Source organism: Bubalus kerabau, chromosome 6, assembly GCF_029407905.1.
Source record: "Bubalus kerabau isolate K-KA32 ecotype Philippines breed swamp buffalo chromosome 6, PCC_UOA_SB_1v2, whole genome shotgun sequence".
Classification (NCBI taxonomy): domain Eukaryota; kingdom Metazoa; phylum Chordata; class Mammalia; order Artiodactyla; family Bovidae; genus Bubalus; species Bubalus kerabau.
In genome coordinates this window covers 103,229,706-103,246,946 of record NC_073629.1, presented here as the reverse complement: position 1 = coordinate 103,246,946, position 17,241 = coordinate 103,229,706, and the positions used below count along the sequence as shown (strand labels likewise).

At 58.1% G+C, this 17,241-nt stretch overlaps 1 protein-coding gene across 3 annotated transcripts in view; it reads left to right on the top strand.

Moving 5' to 3' along the window:
* The window catches only part of SZT2 (SZT2 subunit of KICSTOR complex), a 52,450-nt gene that overhangs the window by 24,908 nt on the left and 10,301 nt on the right, over window positions 1-17,241 (top strand). For 2 of the 3 annotated variants that reach the window (XM_055586142.1, XM_055586145.1), the window contains 41 exons: window positions 159-376; window positions 459-674; window positions 1,060-1,138; window positions 1,336-1,430; window positions 1,696-1,864; window positions 2,033-2,147; window positions 2,263-2,376; window positions 2,565-2,735; window positions 2,858-2,952; window positions 3,189-3,312; window positions 3,404-3,568; window positions 3,655-3,859; window positions 4,155-4,270; window positions 4,379-4,625; window positions 5,429-5,570; window positions 5,679-5,771; window positions 5,922-6,000; window positions 6,102-6,395; window positions 6,559-6,700; window positions 6,879-6,974; window positions 7,062-7,125; window positions 7,354-7,539; window positions 7,858-8,028; window positions 8,116-8,203; window positions 8,302-8,373; window positions 8,550-8,751; window positions 9,555-9,654; window positions 10,357-10,486; window positions 12,241-12,393; window positions 12,496-12,598; window positions 12,684-12,789; window positions 12,875-12,986; window positions 13,513-13,631; window positions 13,739-13,903; window positions 14,145-14,229; window positions 14,365-14,529; window positions 14,614-14,781; window positions 16,095-16,228; window positions 16,617-16,783; window positions 16,897-16,994; window positions 17,084-17,216. In XM_055586142.1, coding sequence (XP_055442117.1) covers window positions 159-376; window positions 459-674; window positions 1,060-1,138; window positions 1,336-1,430; window positions 1,696-1,864; window positions 2,033-2,147; window positions 2,263-2,376; window positions 2,565-2,735; window positions 2,858-2,952; window positions 3,189-3,312; window positions 3,404-3,568; window positions 3,655-3,859; window positions 4,155-4,270; window positions 4,379-4,625; window positions 5,429-5,570; window positions 5,679-5,771; window positions 5,922-6,000; window positions 6,102-6,395; window positions 6,559-6,700; window positions 6,879-6,974; window positions 7,062-7,125; window positions 7,354-7,539; window positions 7,858-8,028; window positions 8,116-8,203; window positions 8,302-8,373; window positions 8,550-8,751; window positions 9,555-9,654; window positions 10,357-10,486; window positions 12,241-12,393; window positions 12,496-12,598; window positions 12,684-12,789; window positions 12,875-12,986; window positions 13,513-13,631; window positions 13,739-13,903; window positions 14,145-14,229; window positions 14,365-14,529; window positions 14,614-14,781; window positions 16,095-16,228; window positions 16,617-16,783; window positions 16,897-16,994; window positions 17,084-17,216 — 5,696 coding nt within the window. The remainder of the gene's footprint in view (window positions 1-158; window positions 377-458; window positions 675-1,059; window positions 1,139-1,335; window positions 1,431-1,695; window positions 1,865-2,032; window positions 2,148-2,262; window positions 2,377-2,564; window positions 2,736-2,857; window positions 2,953-3,188; window positions 3,313-3,403; window positions 3,569-3,654; window positions 3,860-4,154; window positions 4,271-4,378; window positions 4,626-5,428; window positions 5,571-5,678; window positions 5,772-5,921; window positions 6,001-6,101; window positions 6,396-6,558; window positions 6,701-6,878; window positions 6,975-7,061; window positions 7,126-7,353; window positions 7,540-7,857; window positions 8,029-8,115; window positions 8,204-8,301; window positions 8,374-8,549; window positions 8,752-9,554; window positions 9,655-10,356; window positions 10,487-12,240; window positions 12,394-12,495; window positions 12,599-12,683; window positions 12,790-12,874; window positions 12,987-13,512; window positions 13,632-13,738; window positions 13,904-14,144; window positions 14,230-14,364; window positions 14,530-14,613; window positions 14,782-16,094; window positions 16,229-16,616; window positions 16,784-16,896; window positions 16,995-17,083; window positions 17,217-17,241) is intronic. The other variant, XM_055586143.1, reaches the window with a different exon arrangement.

Below are 17,241 nucleotides of genomic sequence, written 5' to 3'. Positions count from 1 at the left end.
CAGGCTCCTTCTCCCCAGCACTCCCGGGGCCAGTCGAAGGAGGAGCCCCCCAGACCAATAAGCCGTGGGGCACCAGGCTCTCCCGCCTCGTCTGTGGACCCCTTCTGCATGTCCATAGCCGATGGGAGCAGGAGGTTGTGATCACAGTTTCCCCTCAGATTGTGTCGGACTTGAGGGAAGAAATCCTGCGCCTGCGTTTCCCCCACCGGGTTCAAAGCAAGGAGCCAACACCCAAGGTGAAACGAAAAGGGCTGGGGGGCACTGGTGGGGGCAACTCTCCCTCCAAGTCCCCCCCAACGCTGGGGCCACAGCAGGCCCTGTCTGACCGGCCCTGCCTTGTGGTCCTGCATAAGCCACTGGACAAGCTGCTCATCAGGTTGGTAGAGAGGGTGAGGACAGGCCAGGAACATGAGCTGGGCATGAGTAGAGGTCAATTGGGAATTGCCCTTGTTGCCCAGGTATGAGAAGCTGCCCCTGGACTACCGGGCACCCTTCTTGCTGACCCTGGAGCCACCGGGGCCACTGCCCTTGGTGTCGGGCCGCTCAGCCTCTTCCAGCCTGGCATCACTGTCCCGCTACCTGTACCACCAGCGCTGGCTCTGGAGCGTCCCGTCAGGACTGGCCCCTGCACTGCCACTCAGCGCCATCGCCCAGCTCCTTTCCATCCTCACTGAGTACGTCACTCAACCTACCGGGCCACGGAGGGCAGGGAGGGAGCAAGCATCAACGCTGGGCTTGGATGCTGGCAGAAAGCCTAAGCCAGACATGGTCCCTCTCTCTGCCCTCATCTCTGAGGCCCCCGCTCTGCAGAAGAGCCAGCACAGAGCTGACACGCTGCTCCCCTACCCACCACCTTTCCCCACAACTTGGTGACTTTGGCCCCTGGTTCTCATTTGGCCCCTGAGGGACCAGTGGTTTGAACAGGGCCACGAGCAGACAAGTCTGCCTGGATGGCCACTGGAAAGTGGGCATCTTAAGTGGCATCGGAGGCCAGGGGTTGTATGCTGAATGTCTCTCCCCATCTCATCCCGTCCCACTGCTGCTTCTCCGGGGCCTCAGAGTCCGGCTCTCGGAAGGGTTCCACTTCGCCTGCAGTGGGGAAGGCATCATCACCATGGTCCTGGAGCTCCCGATTCAGGTACGTGCCATCCCTCACATCCCACCAAGGTCCATCGTCATCCCAGGGCTACTCACCTCTGAGCGGGTTCGGCACTGATGGAAACACTGCCTCATTGGGACCCTGTGGCCTGAGGCCAATCCCAGGAGTGTGGCGAGGGGCCTAAAGTTCTGAAGGCCAGGGCTGGGGTGGGTCTAAACTCTCCCTTCCTGTCCCAGAACGAGCCCCCGGGGCAGGCTGCGGCCAAGGAGAGGCACACGTGCGTGGTCCAGTACATCCTCTTTCCGCCTCATTCAACCTCCACCAAGGACAGGTGAGGCCCGACCCCCCGAGCCACTTTGCTCCAGTTTCCCTTCCCCCTACTGCGCCCTGAAGGTCTGTCTCCCAACCTTGAAAGTCAGGGCAGGGGATACTGTCTTTAGACGCTTCATGGGGCACATACAGTGACAGAAGGCCGTGTGTGAATTGTGGCTGTCCTGTGAGCCCTGGCCTTCCCGCCCTCTGTGGACCGACTCCTGACCAGGTGGTGGTGGGTTGGACTCTCCTTTCTTCCAGGCTTAGAGTCCTTCCTCCTTTAGCTTCTCAACAGATGATGACAACGATGTGGAGGTGGAGGCCCTGGAGGGGGACTCGGAACTCAACCTGGTCACCGAGGTGTGGGTGGAGCCACAGCATGGACGGGTGGGACCCGGCCCTGAAAGCTGGAGGCACCTCCAGGACTTGACGTACTGTGAGATCCCTCGAGCTGTGAGTGGCCTCGGAGGACCCCACCGCTCCCTAGTCCCCTGGGAGTAGCACAGCCTGATGGCTTCCTGGTCCCTCTCAGTCTCTGTGTTCTGAATGTCTGTGTTGGTGGGGCTTCCTTGAGAGCTGGAAGCTGGGGTTCACGCCTGCCCTCTGCTGCTCCTCCCCTAGCTCCACCCTCGGGACGCTGCCTGCATAGGCTCCATGCTGAGCTTCGAGTACCTGATACAGCTCTGCCAGAGCAAGGAGTGGAGTCCCCTGCCCCTGGAGCCAAGGGTCTCTGCCGGTCAGTGGGGAGGGGCCTCTGGGCAGGAGCAGAGGAGGAGTGGGGAGAAGCCAGCTGCAGACGGGAACTCCAGGCCTCCCTGCGCTTGTCTCCCCAACCCTCACCACCCTCCCAGGATTGGACCAGGGAAGAGACGCCTGCGTCCACGAGATCCCCTTCCGTTTTGACCTCATGGGACTGTTGCCTCAGTGCCAGCAGCTCCAGATGTTCTTCCTCCTGCTTTCCAGAGGTGGGTGAACCTTGTGCCTAGAGAGCCAGCCAGCCAAGGGGTATTAGAGCACCGAAAGCAGATGAGTCTGTGAAGGAGCAGAGGGTGTCGGGGGCGGCGGCTGCAGGAGGGCTGGGCTGGCCGGGGCGGAGCCGGGGGCACTGGGCAGCAGGAGGCCCTGGGTGCTGAGCGGAGTGTGTGTTGGGCAGAGCCAGAGGGCGTCCCTCCCGCCGAGGGGCCATGTCCCGCCAATGACATGGTGCTGTGCCTGCTGCATGGCTGCCTGGGCCAGGAGCTGAGTGACCGAGAGCTCCCGCTGCCCGCCGCCGACCAGGCGGCCTTCCTGCGCGAGGTGCTTCGGCGGACCTGCCACAGTCCAGGTGAGCCCCCGCCTCTTTCCAGGCACCAGACTCGACAGAGCGATTCCCGTCTGGGTTCTGGCCTCCCCTTTCCCGCATCTCAGAGCCCTGCTCTCTCCCATCCACCTCTACCTTCATTGTAGGTCCAGAGGGGCCACCAGTGGGGGACCCTGGGATCCTAAAGGATCGAGCAGGCAGCGGCGCCCAGGCCATCGGAGACCCCGGTCTTCCCACCCTGGTCAGCACTGGTGCATCAGGCCTCTCATCATGGTGACCTCCTGCCGTCCCCACGTGCTCCTCCCCAGCTTTCTAAGTCTGGGCAGGCTCAGTGCCGCCCGCCACTGACAGGGTGCCGTCGTTCCTCTTGGTCGCCAGTGTTGCAAGCTGTCCCTGAGCGTGGAGTCGCGGGCAGAGGAAGGAAGTGGGCATTGGGTGGTCCCTTCAGGCGGCTCTGATTTTGCTTCTCTTGTACAGAGTCCAGGCCCTCCTGAAACTCCCGGGCCCGTCAGCTCTGCGCAGCCCCCTCAGTGGCGCTGCTATGCAAGGCTTGTGACCCCCCAGCATGTTTTTCTGACTTTCCTCCCCGCGACCTTCTCAGGTACTGACTGTTGACCTCTCCCACACATCCCCTCAGCTCCCTCACTGGCCCGCCAGGCGGCTCTGAGTTATGTCTCACTTTTCTTCTGCAGATGTCCTACATCTGGCTTCATATGGCCTAGAGGGACCCCCTCAAGAGGAGATGAGGCCTAAGTTTGACGATTGGAATGGGGCCCCCAGCCTGAAAGATCTGGCAGGAACGGGGGTCACGGTGACAAAGTCCCGGGTCCCCACCCTCAGTGTCACCCCAGCCAGTGGTAAGTCTGCTGACTCTTAAGTCGGTTAAGCAGCAGCAGGAATGGGAACAGAGGGCTGGATGCCATGGGCCACCTCTTGCCCACAGACAGTGCCCAGAATCCAGGAGAGCTGAGCCCACCCTTCCATCAGGACGTACCAGCTTACCCTGGGCGCCAGGCTTCACAGACAGAGGGTGCAGATGGGCCCCGGACCCGGTGTCCTGTTTACATCTATAGCTGTTCTCTGGAAGCATTGAGGGAGCAGATGATTGGCATGCAGCCCCCTCAGCCACCCCGAGATCTCGTCTTCCGGTGAGTGCCCTCTGTGTTGACCTAGGTCCTTTCCCAGCCCCCAGCCAACCATGGCCCCCAGCCATGGCTCAAGGGGAGAGACACACAAGTTGATGATCAGTGTCAGGAGCTCAGCTTCTTGGCCATGTCCTGCCTGCCCAGTGCTAGACTTCCTTCAGTGCATCAGCTGAAGTCTCTGGGCCGTCACTGCCTTTGGTAGGGACCTAGGGACAATCCACTGGAAGGTGGGGGATGGTTGAGTGTGGGCTGTCACTGAGGGGAGCTGGCCAAGCCCTCTCTTTCCTTCCATTCCTAGGACTCAGTTCCTCGACCAGCCTTCCCTCTCCTCAGCCTGGATGGAGCCCAGGCACAAGGGGGCAGCCAGCCACTGTGCCTTGCTACAGGAGCATGCACAGCGATGCTACGTCCGCGGTGAGCGTGACGCCGTGGCAAGGAGGAGCCCACTTTGCAGATTACGGCCATGGGGATTGGAGAGGTCCTCACAGAGCTTGACCTCGTGGCCCCTTCTGCTTCCCCCAGGGCTGTTCCGGAGCTTGCAGCAAGCACAGAGCGTGACCTCGCAGGACCTGCTGATAGCAGTGGATGCCTGTGAGGAGCTGCTGCAGGAAATAGACATCACCCCTTTTCTGCTCGCGCTGTGTGGCCACACTCGGGGTTTGCCTCATGCACCCCCAAGCCCTGGTCCTCTCAGCCCAGGGCTCTTCAGCAGCAGCATGGAGGAGGGCCCCGAGCCTCGGGAGCGAGCTGTCCTGGCTTCTGAGTCCAGGTTGGGATGGTTCTTGAGTGATGTGTAGGGGGCACACAGATGAAGCCCCTGTAGCCCGGGGCCTCTTGCCCTGGGGAAGCGACCAGCCATGCTTGGCCACTGCTTTCCCACCTCCTGCCCAGGCTTCTGTCTCCCATTCAACATGGGCAGCAGTCTCCCCATCTTACTCTCCTGGTTCTCCCAGCTTTCCTGTTTTGGTGTGGAGTGTTGAGCTAGGTTAGTGGTGGGGAGTTGCCAGTGGCCATCAGAGAAAGCAGAAGCTTGTTCCGAGGACATCCAGATTGTAGTGATAATGCCCTAAACTGCTGAGTCTCACACAGACAGAAACTGTTGAGTGAGAGAGGCAGGCAGGCAGACAGCTGTGTGTCTGGTGTCTGCAGGGGTCCGCGCTGGGGGATCGGAAGGAGCAGAGGGCTGAGTACGCTGGTGGTGCCCAGTTCCCTCTCTGGAGGTCTGCATCCCCCGCCTTTCATGCCCCCCAGATGAGTGCACTTTTCCCACCAAACCTTGCTTCTCCACCTGGGTCTCTCTTCCACGATGAATGACCTCTCCCTCCACCCGCTGAAAGCCAGGAGTCAGCCTTACTCACTCCTCTGTTGCACAGAAATGTCCAGCCACCAAGCAATATGGCGGTTAGAGCGGAGACGGGTGGGTGGGTTCTCCCGGCCTCTCCTGCGAGCGTCCTGTGCTCAGCACCCTTCTGAGAGGCGGAGGCAGACCATCGTGTGCTGCTCCCACTTGGGAAGCAGGTTCCTCTAGGACACGATGCTTCCTAACGCTTCACTACCCCCCACCCTGCTCAGCATAGACACCGAGGACCTAAGCGAGCCTGAGTTTCAGAGCACCCGTGTCCCTGGGCATCCAGACCCGGGCCTGGAGATCTCTCTGACAGATGTCTGCCAGCTCAGAGGAGAGGCCCATGATGCTCTTCACAGCCTCATCCAGGTGAGGGCAGAGAGACAGAGCCCTGGCTGGGCAGTGGTCCCTCATGGTTGAGGGTGTGTAGGCTCAGCTGAATAGCAGCTGACATCATAGCCTTCTAACCCCAAACAGGAGAAGTTCCTGGAGATCAGCAGTCTCCACTTCCGCACCGTGCCCTCCAACCCCCACTACTTCTTCTATTGCCCTCCATCCAGCAGGCGTGAGGTGAGCGGCCATCTCCCTTACCTCCCTCCCTCCCTCCCCACAGCCTGTAGCCCCTGAAAGCCTGCTTGGCCCACCCAGATCCTCCTGATCCCTGATGCTTGGTCCCCTGAGGCCCCACCTCAGGTCAAGCTGTCCCTTTCTCTCGCCCAGGATGAGGGCCCCCGGGACACAGTCGACAGAAAAGTCAGTGACTTGGAGTTTTCAGAGGCTGAGCTCATGGGAGAGGAAGGTACATAGGCCAGTGGGTACAGGGGTAAAGGCTGCTTCCAGCCAGCATCCAGGGCCTCCGCCGCCAGCCTCTCCTGTTGACCGCGTGACATGTGTCTCCAGGAGACGCATCTGCCTGCTGCGTGGTCACCGAGAGTGACCCAGAGCTGGAAGTGGAGTACCGCGAGAGCCGTGAACCAGACCTGGGGCCTGCTGGGCTGGACTCTGCCTCGCTGTCAGACGCAGACACCGTGAACCCGGACGAAGACTCCTTCAGTATCCTGGGGGGCGACTCCCCCACGGGGCCTGAGAGCCTGGCGCATGACCTACCGCCGCTCTTCCTGCACCTCACCTGCTCCGTGCGGCTGCGTGGCCAGCACAGCTCAGTACCTGTGTGCAGCCTGCCCACCTGCCTGGGTGAGTCTAGAGGTCCCCAGGGGAGGGCCACAGGACCTGGTTCAGCCTGCCTGCCTGTCTGGGGGTGGGAGAGAGCCTCTGGGTATAACTCTTTAGCCCTAGACACTTGGAATCTGTGCTTGTCCCAGGGCTCCAGTGACCCCTAACCTCCCCCCTCTCCCAGGCCAGGTGCTTTCTAGCCTGGAGGGCCCCCCCATTGGAGGCCGAGTTCCTCTGCGGGACCTCAGTGTCACTCTGGATGTCTTTGTGCTGACCTTGCCCCTGGAAGTGGAGCTTCCCCCGACCTCAGATCCTCAGCACCACAGGTGTGGCAGCAAGTTTGGTGGGGGATCTGGAGCCTTGGGATCCTTAATGGGAACCATTAAGGAGTTTAGGGGTGCCTGGGGACTAAAGGTACCTTAAGGATTCCAAGAAAGGATTGCGGAGGAGGCCTTGGGAGGATGATAGGTGCTGACCTTTGACCTTTGCTCCTGTTCTGTTCAGGTCAACATCTGAAAGCAGTGCGTCCTTCCCACGGTCCCCAGGGCAGCCATCCGATGATGGGCTGGGGCCCCCACTTCCACCTCCAGGAGAAGACAGGTATTTCCTATCTCCCTCTTAGACTTCCTTGCTCCCCATTGGTTTTTGTCCTCTGGAAACCAGTACGTAAACCTTTCTTCCAATTAGGCACCCAGGACTGTCTAATTTGGCCACACCCCACAGACTGGCTGTTGAGACCACCATGAGTGAGGTGAGGGCCTTCCCTCTCCCAACCTAAGTAACCACCCCTCAGCACTGTAACTGATACCCTTTCCATCAGATGGTGATATAAGACACCCCCTTTATTCTGGGGTCCAGTGAGGCCTGTCCCAGTCTGTGAGGCAGAGTCTCTTCCAGTGTCTTCTGATGGAGTACAGTGATGCCCCAGTCGGCGTGGGGGGTGCCCCTCACCACTCCCTGCATCGCTCTCTGACTGTAGATCCGCTGGCTGCTGGAGGATGAGATGGTGGGGGCGCTGCGAAGAGGGGGCATCCCCCAGAGCCCGGCCCTGCACCGCGCAGCCGCCCACATCCACAGCTCACCTGGACGCTCCACCTGCCTGCGCCAAACGCTGCCCCTGAGTTTTGTGTTTGGGCCAGAGCGTTCTCTCACACAGTTTAAGGAGGTATGCTGCCCTCGAGACGCTCCCTGGTCACCCTGGGGCCTGTCCTTCCCCAGGCTGCATGGATAGAACCAGAAGGCCCTCTCTCAGTTGGAGTCCACCTCCTCACCCTGTGGTCTGACTCTGACCCCATGCCTGGCAGCTCACCCTTGCCCCCAGGCCTGTTGAGTCTTGGGCGAGTCACTGAGCCTTTTCATAACAACGGGGATGCTAGCTTGTGCTTCACCGGGTGCTTGTGAGGGGTCTGATGAGGAAGTGTGGGGCCCACCAGTAGGGAGAGCTGCTCCTGCCTAATCTCTGCCCTTGGCTCCTGCTCCCTAGGAGTTCCGCCGCCTCCACCTCCCTGGTCATGTTCTTCTTGAGGACCCTGACAGTGGCTTCTTCTTTGTGGCAGTGGGCCAACAGGCAGGTGGGTCCCACAGGGAACTTGGGACTTCCCCGGCCTGGGCTTGGCGCAGCCAGGAGGACAGGGCTGAAGGCCTTGAAGGGGAGGTGAGTCTTGCCTGGGCTGACCTGCGAAAGGATCGGGTGGTGGTGGAAGTATGGGGCTGTGCTCCAACCTGACTTCCTGACCCTCAGGCCCTGACAGCCAGCCCCCAAGCCCCTGGCTCCCCAGAGGATTCTCAGAGCCCCCTGCTCATCAGTCTGCCCAACCTGCCCCAGGGAGGTAAGAGAGGGCTTGCACCTCCCTGGCCCTGCACCCATGTTCAGAAAGCGTCCTTGGCAGGATCGAGAGAGGCTCCAGGCTTTCCCTTCTCTTCCCAGGGAGCCAGCCTGGGCCCAGCCGGGGACTCAGTCTCATGTCCAGTCAGGGCAGTGTGGACTCGGACCACCTAGGTACGTTGGAGCAGAGCAGGGAGGACCAAGCTGATGGGAAGTGGACTCAGGGCCGCATAGGGAAAGGTCTGGGCAGGCCCATCAGTAGGGACTAACCCAGGGGGCCCACCAGGCTGGTGCATTTGGGGCTGACATGAGCCTAAGGGTAAGCTTGAACTTGAGCACGTTTGACACAGGCTACGATGGTGGCAGCAGTGGCTCAGACAGTGAGGGCCCCAGGGGCACCCCAGGTGAGAAGCCCCCTTGCATGCTGCGGACCCCGCCCGGGCCTCCGCCTCCACAGCCTTCGCTCACAGGCCTCCCTGGACCCTGCCTGCCTGACTTCTGGCTCATTGTCCGGGTGCTGCAGGACCGTGTGGAAGTGTATGCACATGCGAGGTAAGGAAAAGCTGGGCCCTGCACCCTGACGCCGACGTTAGCTTCTCCCTGGTCCCACAGCTCCCCTCTTCAGTGTTGTTAGAAGGCTAGACTTGGGACTCAGGTTTTGGGTAGGGATCTGACTTGTGCTCTGAGGCTGGGGGCTCCTGACCACTTCCCACAGGTTGTAACAAAGCATATCACTCTGCTCTTCTAATGGAGTTGAAAAGCTGATGAGGATTTTGGCTCCTAGCCAAGCATTAAGAGAGTCTGTAGTTCACAGCAGCTCAGGAGCTGTAGGCATATAAAAATAAGGGATAATAGGTAGTATTTAACAAGTACTTGCTATGTGGCAGGCACTGTGCTGTTTGTTATATGGATCACTCATTTGATCCGTAACATACCTGCGAAGTATTATTATCCTTATGGTCAGAATGAAGGAACTCCAGCACACATAGGCTATATTATGCTTGCTCAAGGTCCCACTTAGTAAGCAGCAGCGTCATACTTAGGCATCTCTAATCATGGGGGTGGGCATGTTAAGAGAAGGGAGGCCCACCATTCTGACAAAGAAGATCGGAGGATAAAGAAGAGGTGAACTGCATGAGGGAAACCTCAGGTGGTACCTACGTGGAGGCTGTGAGGCCAGCCTGGAGCCCAGGCTTCCAGAATTGCTGTTGAGAATTCCATCTTTCCTAGTTCTCTTCATGTTTACTTCCCCTTGTCCAGTCCCCCTTCCTTTCCCTCCTCTTGGTCCTTCGTCCCATGACGCCCTCCCGGCTCTCCGTCCCCACTGCAATTCTGTGTCTGATGTATCCCCCCAGGAGCCTGATTCGGGAGGATGGGGGGCCAGGCGCCGAGTGTCGCCGCCTGCAGCAGCTCCTGGTGAGGCGAGTTGGGGAGATGTGCAGGGAGGTCAACCAGGTAAGGGGCAGGGCTCTCCAGGCCTGGGGTGCAGCCCACACGAGGAAGGAGTTTCCAGGGACTTGACTTTCAGAGGCTGTTGGTCCAACTTGGACGTTTTCTTTGACCCTTAGTTACTGGGATGCTATTACTCCCCAGTGTCCTTACAACCTGAGGAGCTCTCCCAACCCACCCCCAGAGTGGGTTACTCTCTCATTCCCTTCCAGTGACTGTGAGATGCTCCCTCTCATTGCACTCAGCTAGCATTAGGGATGAGATAATGAATTAAGACAGAGGGAAGCTTATGTCAAATGGGGAGAGATGGATATGAAACAACTAAAGCACACAAATTATTTCCGCTGCAATTGTGAAGGCTTCTGCAGAGGAAAAGCAGAGACTGTGAGAGCACTTAACAGGGATCTGACCATCTGCAGTGTCAGGGAAAGCTGGGAAGAAGAGATTTTTAAGCTGAGATCTGAAGGGCAGTAAATAGATTCTGGCAAAGAGGAGGGACAGATGTCCCTCACTGGCTGCAGCGCCCAGAGCTCAGTGACTGTCGGACACCATCTCTGAGCTCCCAGTGATTACTGATGCTCTTTTTGACCTCCGACCCCCGAGTGATAATGGGCATTCTCTCTAGCCTTTGATCACCCCCTCCCCCACCACCAGCAGTGTATGCGGGAGTATTTCAGTTCCCTGAGAGCTGGTTCCTTCTTCTCTCAGCGGCTGCTTCTTCAGGACCTGCATGACAGTCATGTGTGCAACTCTCTGCTGGTGGCTGAGAGCGAAGAAGACCTGTGGCGTAGTGAGACCCCCTTCCACTCCCGTCAGCGGGTACCACTGCCCAGCGATGGTGAGTCCCACTCAGGAGCCTTCCTTTACTGAAGATTGCTGAGAAGCTGGGGGCGGACCGAGTAACTCACCATTACTTGGTCCTCGGTGCCAGGTAATACAGTGGAGAAGAGGACCGAAAAGGATCACCAGGTTTGGCTGCCACGGAGTCATCAGTGGCTAGTGAAAGTGCTTTCAGTGGAGACAGGAGTAGGAAACCAGAGGAAGTGGAAACATGAAAGGATATTAGGCTGGAGGAGCCGGGAGGCACTCCTCTTTCAAGTCGCCTGGCAGTGAAGGGAGAAGCAAATAGATCCGGCAGAAACTAAAGGAAGGTGGGAGGCAAGGCAGGAATTTAAAATAAGGTAGAGACTTGAGCATGTTTCTGTCCACGGGAAAGAGCCAGCAGAGGGGGCACCATTGAAGAATACAAGAGAGAAGGGACACGGAGCAGGCGCCGCTGTGGCCTGTCTTCCTAAGGGCATGCTCTACTGGCCCTGCCTTGTTTTCTGAAATGACCGTCTCGCCCCTGCTGGGTGATGGCTGGGGCCAAGGAAAGGGCAGGGGATGGTGGACAAGTAGGCCAGCTCACAGGCGAGAAGCCCGGAGGGGTGCAGCCTGAGTGCCCATAGGATTTGCCCTCTGATTGGCTGTCCCTCTAGACAGGCAGGCACAGAAACCTTTGGGGTTAGGAAACACACGCTCATCTACTTGAGATGGGAATCAAAATCTCCACACTTCTGCTCCCTTCTCTTATTCCTCATGACCTCTCACCCCAGCTCACAGGAAAAAGCCAGATTGTGCCATTCCTTTGCCGTTCTCCCTCAGTTCTAAAAGTCACGTCAGATCACTCCTTATCTTTAACATGCTTGGCAAGTCTGTAGACAAATGTTCCTAACAGCTACGGGAGAGCGTGTCTCTCAGCACATCCTGGGATGTGTTCCATATCAAAGCAGAATCCCCGTGATTGATGGACTTCCCAGGGTTTAGAAGACATCTTCTGCAAATTGAGTATGAGCTGCGACCGCCAAGCACTCCTTCCCAGTGGCTCCCAACAGCTCAGGATGTGAGACTAGTCGGAGCCCAGACCCAGCCCTTCCTCATTTTAGTCTTTCTATATGGTTTCGCTGAAACCCTTAGCAACCAGCATTCCAGTCCAGACTCTGCAGCCCCCTGGGTGTCCTGTACACTGCTCACATCTTAGAGCAGCTTCTGTGGGAAACCAGATTGCCACCTTGACCTACTGGAAGGTTCCTCATCAACCTGGAGGGGGTCGGTCAAGGCCGTGGGCTGCAGCCACAGTCTCTTGCAAAGAGCCACCCAACCCTTCGGGTTTTCTGGGCTAGCTGTCCTCCAGAGCAAAGGGCGTAGTGTTGCCCCTGCCGTAGGGGTATGTGAGCAGTCACACACGTTCTGTTTTAGTGGGGTGTGTATTATTATTGCACTGCCCAATGAGTACATGAGTAGGATATGTCCTGTATTAGATTCCGACAGGCTCAGAGTGTCCTGGCAGCATCCCCAGGACTATGCTTTGCCTTTCCTGACACCTCTTCTTAGCTCCTTCTCCATGTCTTCCTGAGATAGTTCTGAAAACCTCTGTGCTATGACCTGTCTTCCTAAGAGCTTATCTTAATACCCAAAGCGACCATCTTTCCCCCCGCAGAGCGATCGGCCAGAAGAGTCGGGGGTTGAGGACAGGTAGGCCAGTTCACAGGTGAGAAGCCTGAGGGCAGAGGGCTGTGTCCCGTTTCTGACCCACCATCTCCCGTCCCCCAGATTATGCTGCCGATGAGAGCTGTGGGCCCCGAGGGTATCTGGCCGCCACGATGCAGTTTGTCCCTGGCCATTTCTCCTGTGACGTCGTATGGGGAACCGTGATTCGAGTCCACTCACGCCTCAAGATGGGACCCAGCATGGGCGTCTCTCGGGGTATGTGATTGGCATGAGAGGGCAGGTGGAGTGTAGCGGGGTCGGGGGTGGGGGTGGGGAATCTGGAGAAAAGAGTTTTCTAAAACCAGGTTCCCCCTACAGCCATCCAGGCCCTACGTTCTGTGCTTAATGCCTTCTCTGTGGTGAACCGGAAGAACATGTTTGTTTATCAGGAGCGAGCAACAAAAGCTGTGTACTACCTGCGGTATGTGGGTCCTGGGAAGCCGGGCTACAGCCTGGGGCAGTGGAGGAGCTGTGGTCCAAAGCCCTCCCGTGCCACTCTCTCCCAGGCTCCTGGAGACGTCCTGCAGTGAGCGGCCATGGGACAGTGACGCCCTGCCCCCGTCCCTTGCTCTGTCCCGAAGCCAGGAGCCCATCTGTTCCGAGGAAGCCTCGGCATGTATCCCCCGCTCCCCGATTGCCCCGTGCTCCTGCAGACTGTGCTCCCTGGAGCCAGGCCCTGATCACAGTGTCCCTGCAGGGTCCTCGTTCTCCCCTGGACATGGCATCCAGCCGCAGTTCCGATGCTGCTCGTCCTGTGGGCCAAGTGGACAGACATATCCAGCTGCTGGTGCATGGCGTGGGGCAGGCAGGTGAGGGGAGTGGCCAGATGTGGTTCCACAGTTGTCTGAGACTTCTTACACTAGCTCCGGGCCTCCCTCGAGCAGGAGCTGGGTGGGAAAGGACAGGCTTCTGGGATGTTGAGGGTAGGACCTATAGCTGGCTAAAATGCAGCCAGACATCTAAACTGACTGAATATGTGGATAGATGGTGGTCCCATTGGCCAGATACTGGGGCGGGTTTGGGATACACTGAACCCAAAGTATCCAGTAGGCAACTGGCTCATTTATTTATGGCTCAATAAATGTATACTAGCCTTGGGCTAAGAATGTTACCGATGAGATAGATGCTATTATTATTCCCACTGTATTGAGGGGGGCACCGAGGCTTTGAGAGGTAAGACTCGCCTGTCACACGCTGAGTAGCTTGGCAGAACTAGAACTTAGTGCTGGCAGCTTCTGATGTACGGCAGCCTGTTTGAGTCTGGGGTTAAGGGATGAGATGGGGTGGCTGGATCCTCTGCCAGTGTCTCCATCTCCCCACCGTGGCCGTGTCCAGGTCCTGAGATCACGGATGAGCTCGTACGGGTTCTGCGTCGGCGCCTGGACGAGGCCACACTAGACGTCATCACGGTCATGCTCGTGCGGAACTGCAAGCTGACGCCAGCTGACGTGGAGGTCAGCTCCCTCCCAGGCTCCCTGCGTGACTCCACTGCAGCCGCCGGGACAGTCGCAGCCAGAACCTCTTTCTTCAGCTCTGACTCCCCTTCCTTCCTTCTCTGCAGTTCATCCAGCCTCCAGGGAGTCTGCCCTCAGAGGTGCTGCAGCTGGGGCTGCCACCCTGCTGCCGGCCCTGGCTTCCCGCCCTGGCCTGGTACCTGCGGCAGAACCTGCTCATCTTCCTGCACTCCCCCAAGTACACGGACAGCAACAGCCGAAACCACTTCCAGGTGAGGCTGCACCCCCAGTCCACACTTGCGTGCATGCTTGCTGAACTAGCTCTTTCCTACAGATCCCCACCCATGTACCTTTGTGCACCCGTGGACCTCTGTACACCCGGCCCTTAATACCTACCTGTGTCTGCCTTTGCTCTTGCGTGTGCCTGTTCCCCACTCTCCCCGTGGACACCCGTTCCCTGAAGCCTGTGTCCATCTGCCTGGTCTTAGTGCTCAGAGGCTCTTCTCTCCGCAGCATCCACTCCCGCCGCAGGGTGGCCTCCCCGACTTGGACATCTACTTGTACAACAAGCCTGGAGGACAGGGCACTGGGGGCAAAGGTACAGCACAGCCCCTGGGCCCGTGGCGCCACGGGGTGTGGGAAAGCCTGTTCCTGTCCCGCAGCTGGATGGGGGGTGGGGAGGGCAGGGCCCAGAAGTCGCAGAGCTGAGCTTTCCTTTTGGATTTCTACCCAGGGGTCGCCTGCATCACTCTAGCTTTTGTGGATGAGGAGGGAGCCCCCATCTCGCTGGCATCATGGCCCACGTCTTCTCCGGGGCCCCCAGACCCACTGCAGGAGGAAGAGTTCGAGCAGCTGACTCAGGTCACTCGCTGCCCAGTCCTGCCGGGCAGTTCTTCAGGTGGGGCAGCTTGGTCAGAGGAGGGGGTGTTCATTTAATGCTGTGGAAACCAGGGACACGCTCAAGTGGACCCTGTTCTTCCAGCTCCAAGCGGGGCCCCACGGCTTCGACTGGATGTGTGGGAAAAGGGGAACATCAGCATTGTGCAGCTGGAGGAGAAGCTCCGAACAGCAGCTCGCCAGGCCCTGGCGGATGCCATCATGGAGCTCTGGCTGCTGCCAGCGCCACTGTGTACAGAGGATACATCCGCAGGTACGTGGAGTCCTGCTGCGGGGAGTCACAGGTTTGCCAGGGCCAGGGCTGAGGGGAGAGCCCCAGAGATCCAGGTGAGACGGTGTTCCAGGTCAGGGTGCAAGGAGAGTCTGGGGAGACGTGGCGGAGGCTGCATCTAAGATACACATTCTCGGCTGTCCATCACCTTCTCCGCATCAGCAAAGTGACACACTTGATGGAAATGCCTGTGTGCGGTTATCACTCGCTTAGATTGGGGGTCTATCACCAGGAACTCCCTACACACTCACGACCAAGAACCCCCTACACACACACACAACCAGGAACTCCCTACACACACACACACACGACCAGGAACTCCCTACACACACTCACGACCAAGAACCCCCTACACACACTCACGACCAAGAACCCCCTACACACACACACAACCAGGAACTCCCTACACACACACACACAACCAGAAACTCCCTACATACACACAGGACCAGGAACTCCCTACACACACACACACACACACAACCAGGAGCTCCCTACACACACACACACACGACCAGGAACTCCCTACACACACTCACGACCAAGAACCCCCTACACACACACACAACCAGGAACTCCCTACACACACACACACAACCAGGAACTCCCTACATACACACAGGACCAGAAACTCCCTACACACACACACACACACACACACAACCGGGAACTCCCTACACATACACACAACCAGGAACTCCCTACACACACACAACCAGGAACTCCCTACACACACACACACACACACACACACACACACAACCAGGAACTCTGTACACACACACACAACCAGGAACTCCCTACATACACACAGGACCAGGAACTCCCTACACACACACAGGACCAAGAACCCCCTACACACACACACAACCAGGAAAACCAGGAACTCCCTACACACACACACACACACAACCAGGAACTCTGTACACACACACACAACCAGGAACTCCCTACGCACACAGGACCAGGAACTCCCTACACACACACACACACACAACCAGGAACTCTGTACACACACACACACACAACCAGGAACTCCATACACATACACACAACCAGGAACTCCCTACACACACACACACACACACACACACACACACACCCTGCCATTCAGAAACAGGTATAGTATGTAAATACATGTCTGTCTCTTACCAGTCTTAGGGCTGGCTGGGTTGCAGGAACAGGTAGAGTAAGTAAATGGCATGTCTGTCTCTTACCAGTCTTGGGGCTGGCTGGGTTGTCTGAAAAAGGGTTGATGTTCAGTGACAAGAGTCTGTAATGCCTGCTGCTCACAGGGAGTCTCAGGAGTGGGTCGCTGGACACCAAGAGCCCTGCAGGCCGAGCCAGCACCTTTCCCCCCAGCCCTGGCCCTGGCGAACCTGTGACTCCCCCCAGCAAAGCTGGCCGGCGTAGCTTCTGGGATATGCTGGTAATGGAATAAAGGGAGGTGGTGAGGTTAACCTCTGCCTTCTTGCCTGCCTCCTGTCTCCCATCTCTACTCCCTGGAGGCCCTGCCTCAGAGCTCTGTCCCTTAGACAGGAGTATACAGAACATGGCACGTTCCCACTTATACACAGATAGGCTCAGCTTAAGTGTTTTCATTTCCACTTTCCTTGTCAGATCCTCACAGCCTGCAAGATTTCAAAAGGCCTGTTACTAGCGAGGCCACTGAGGATCCAGAAAGTTGAGTAGCCTGCTCAAGGCTGCTCGGTTAGCCTCCAGCTCTTCTGGGTTCTTGTAACTATTCTTGGATGCCTCCATCCTCCACCACATTCCCCTTCCCAGTAGCCCCTCCTCATTCACTGCATTGCCCCCAGAGTAAAACAGAATGTGGGGACTTGGGTTCCCCCAAAACAACTGACGACATTGTCCTGGATCGGCCAGAAGACACTCGGGGCCGGAGGCGTCACAAAACGGAAAGCGTTCGGACTCCGGGTGGGACCGAGCGGGCAGCTGGCCCAGAGTCTGGGGCCCAGAGACAAAGGTATGTGTGTTGTCATGGAAAGTGTGCTGTGAAGTCACAGGGGTTGTTGAGTGCGTGTGACCATACAGGTCTTGTGTGTGGGTGCGAGGCTCTTACTCCTGCTGTGTCTTCAGACGGAGGACCACACAGCTGGAAGAGGGCGAGGCAGGCACCCTGCAGCCTGTGTTTGCTCGTGTCGCTCAGCACTGGATGGAGTTCATGGTTCAGATTGGTGAGACCCTTCTCCCACCCCCGAGCCTGTGGCCCAGTCCCCAGCCCCCAGCCCCGAGCCCCACCACAACCTCTGTGCCCGGGATCCAGGATGCGCCTCGGTGTCCAGGAGCTCCACTCACATGGTGTCCCGCTTCCTCCTCCCATCCGTCCTGTCTGAGTTCACCACTCTGGTCACCTCAATGGCTGGCGACACCAGTGTCCGCATCTTTGAGCAGCATTTGTGAGTTTGGGATCTCACGGAAGCT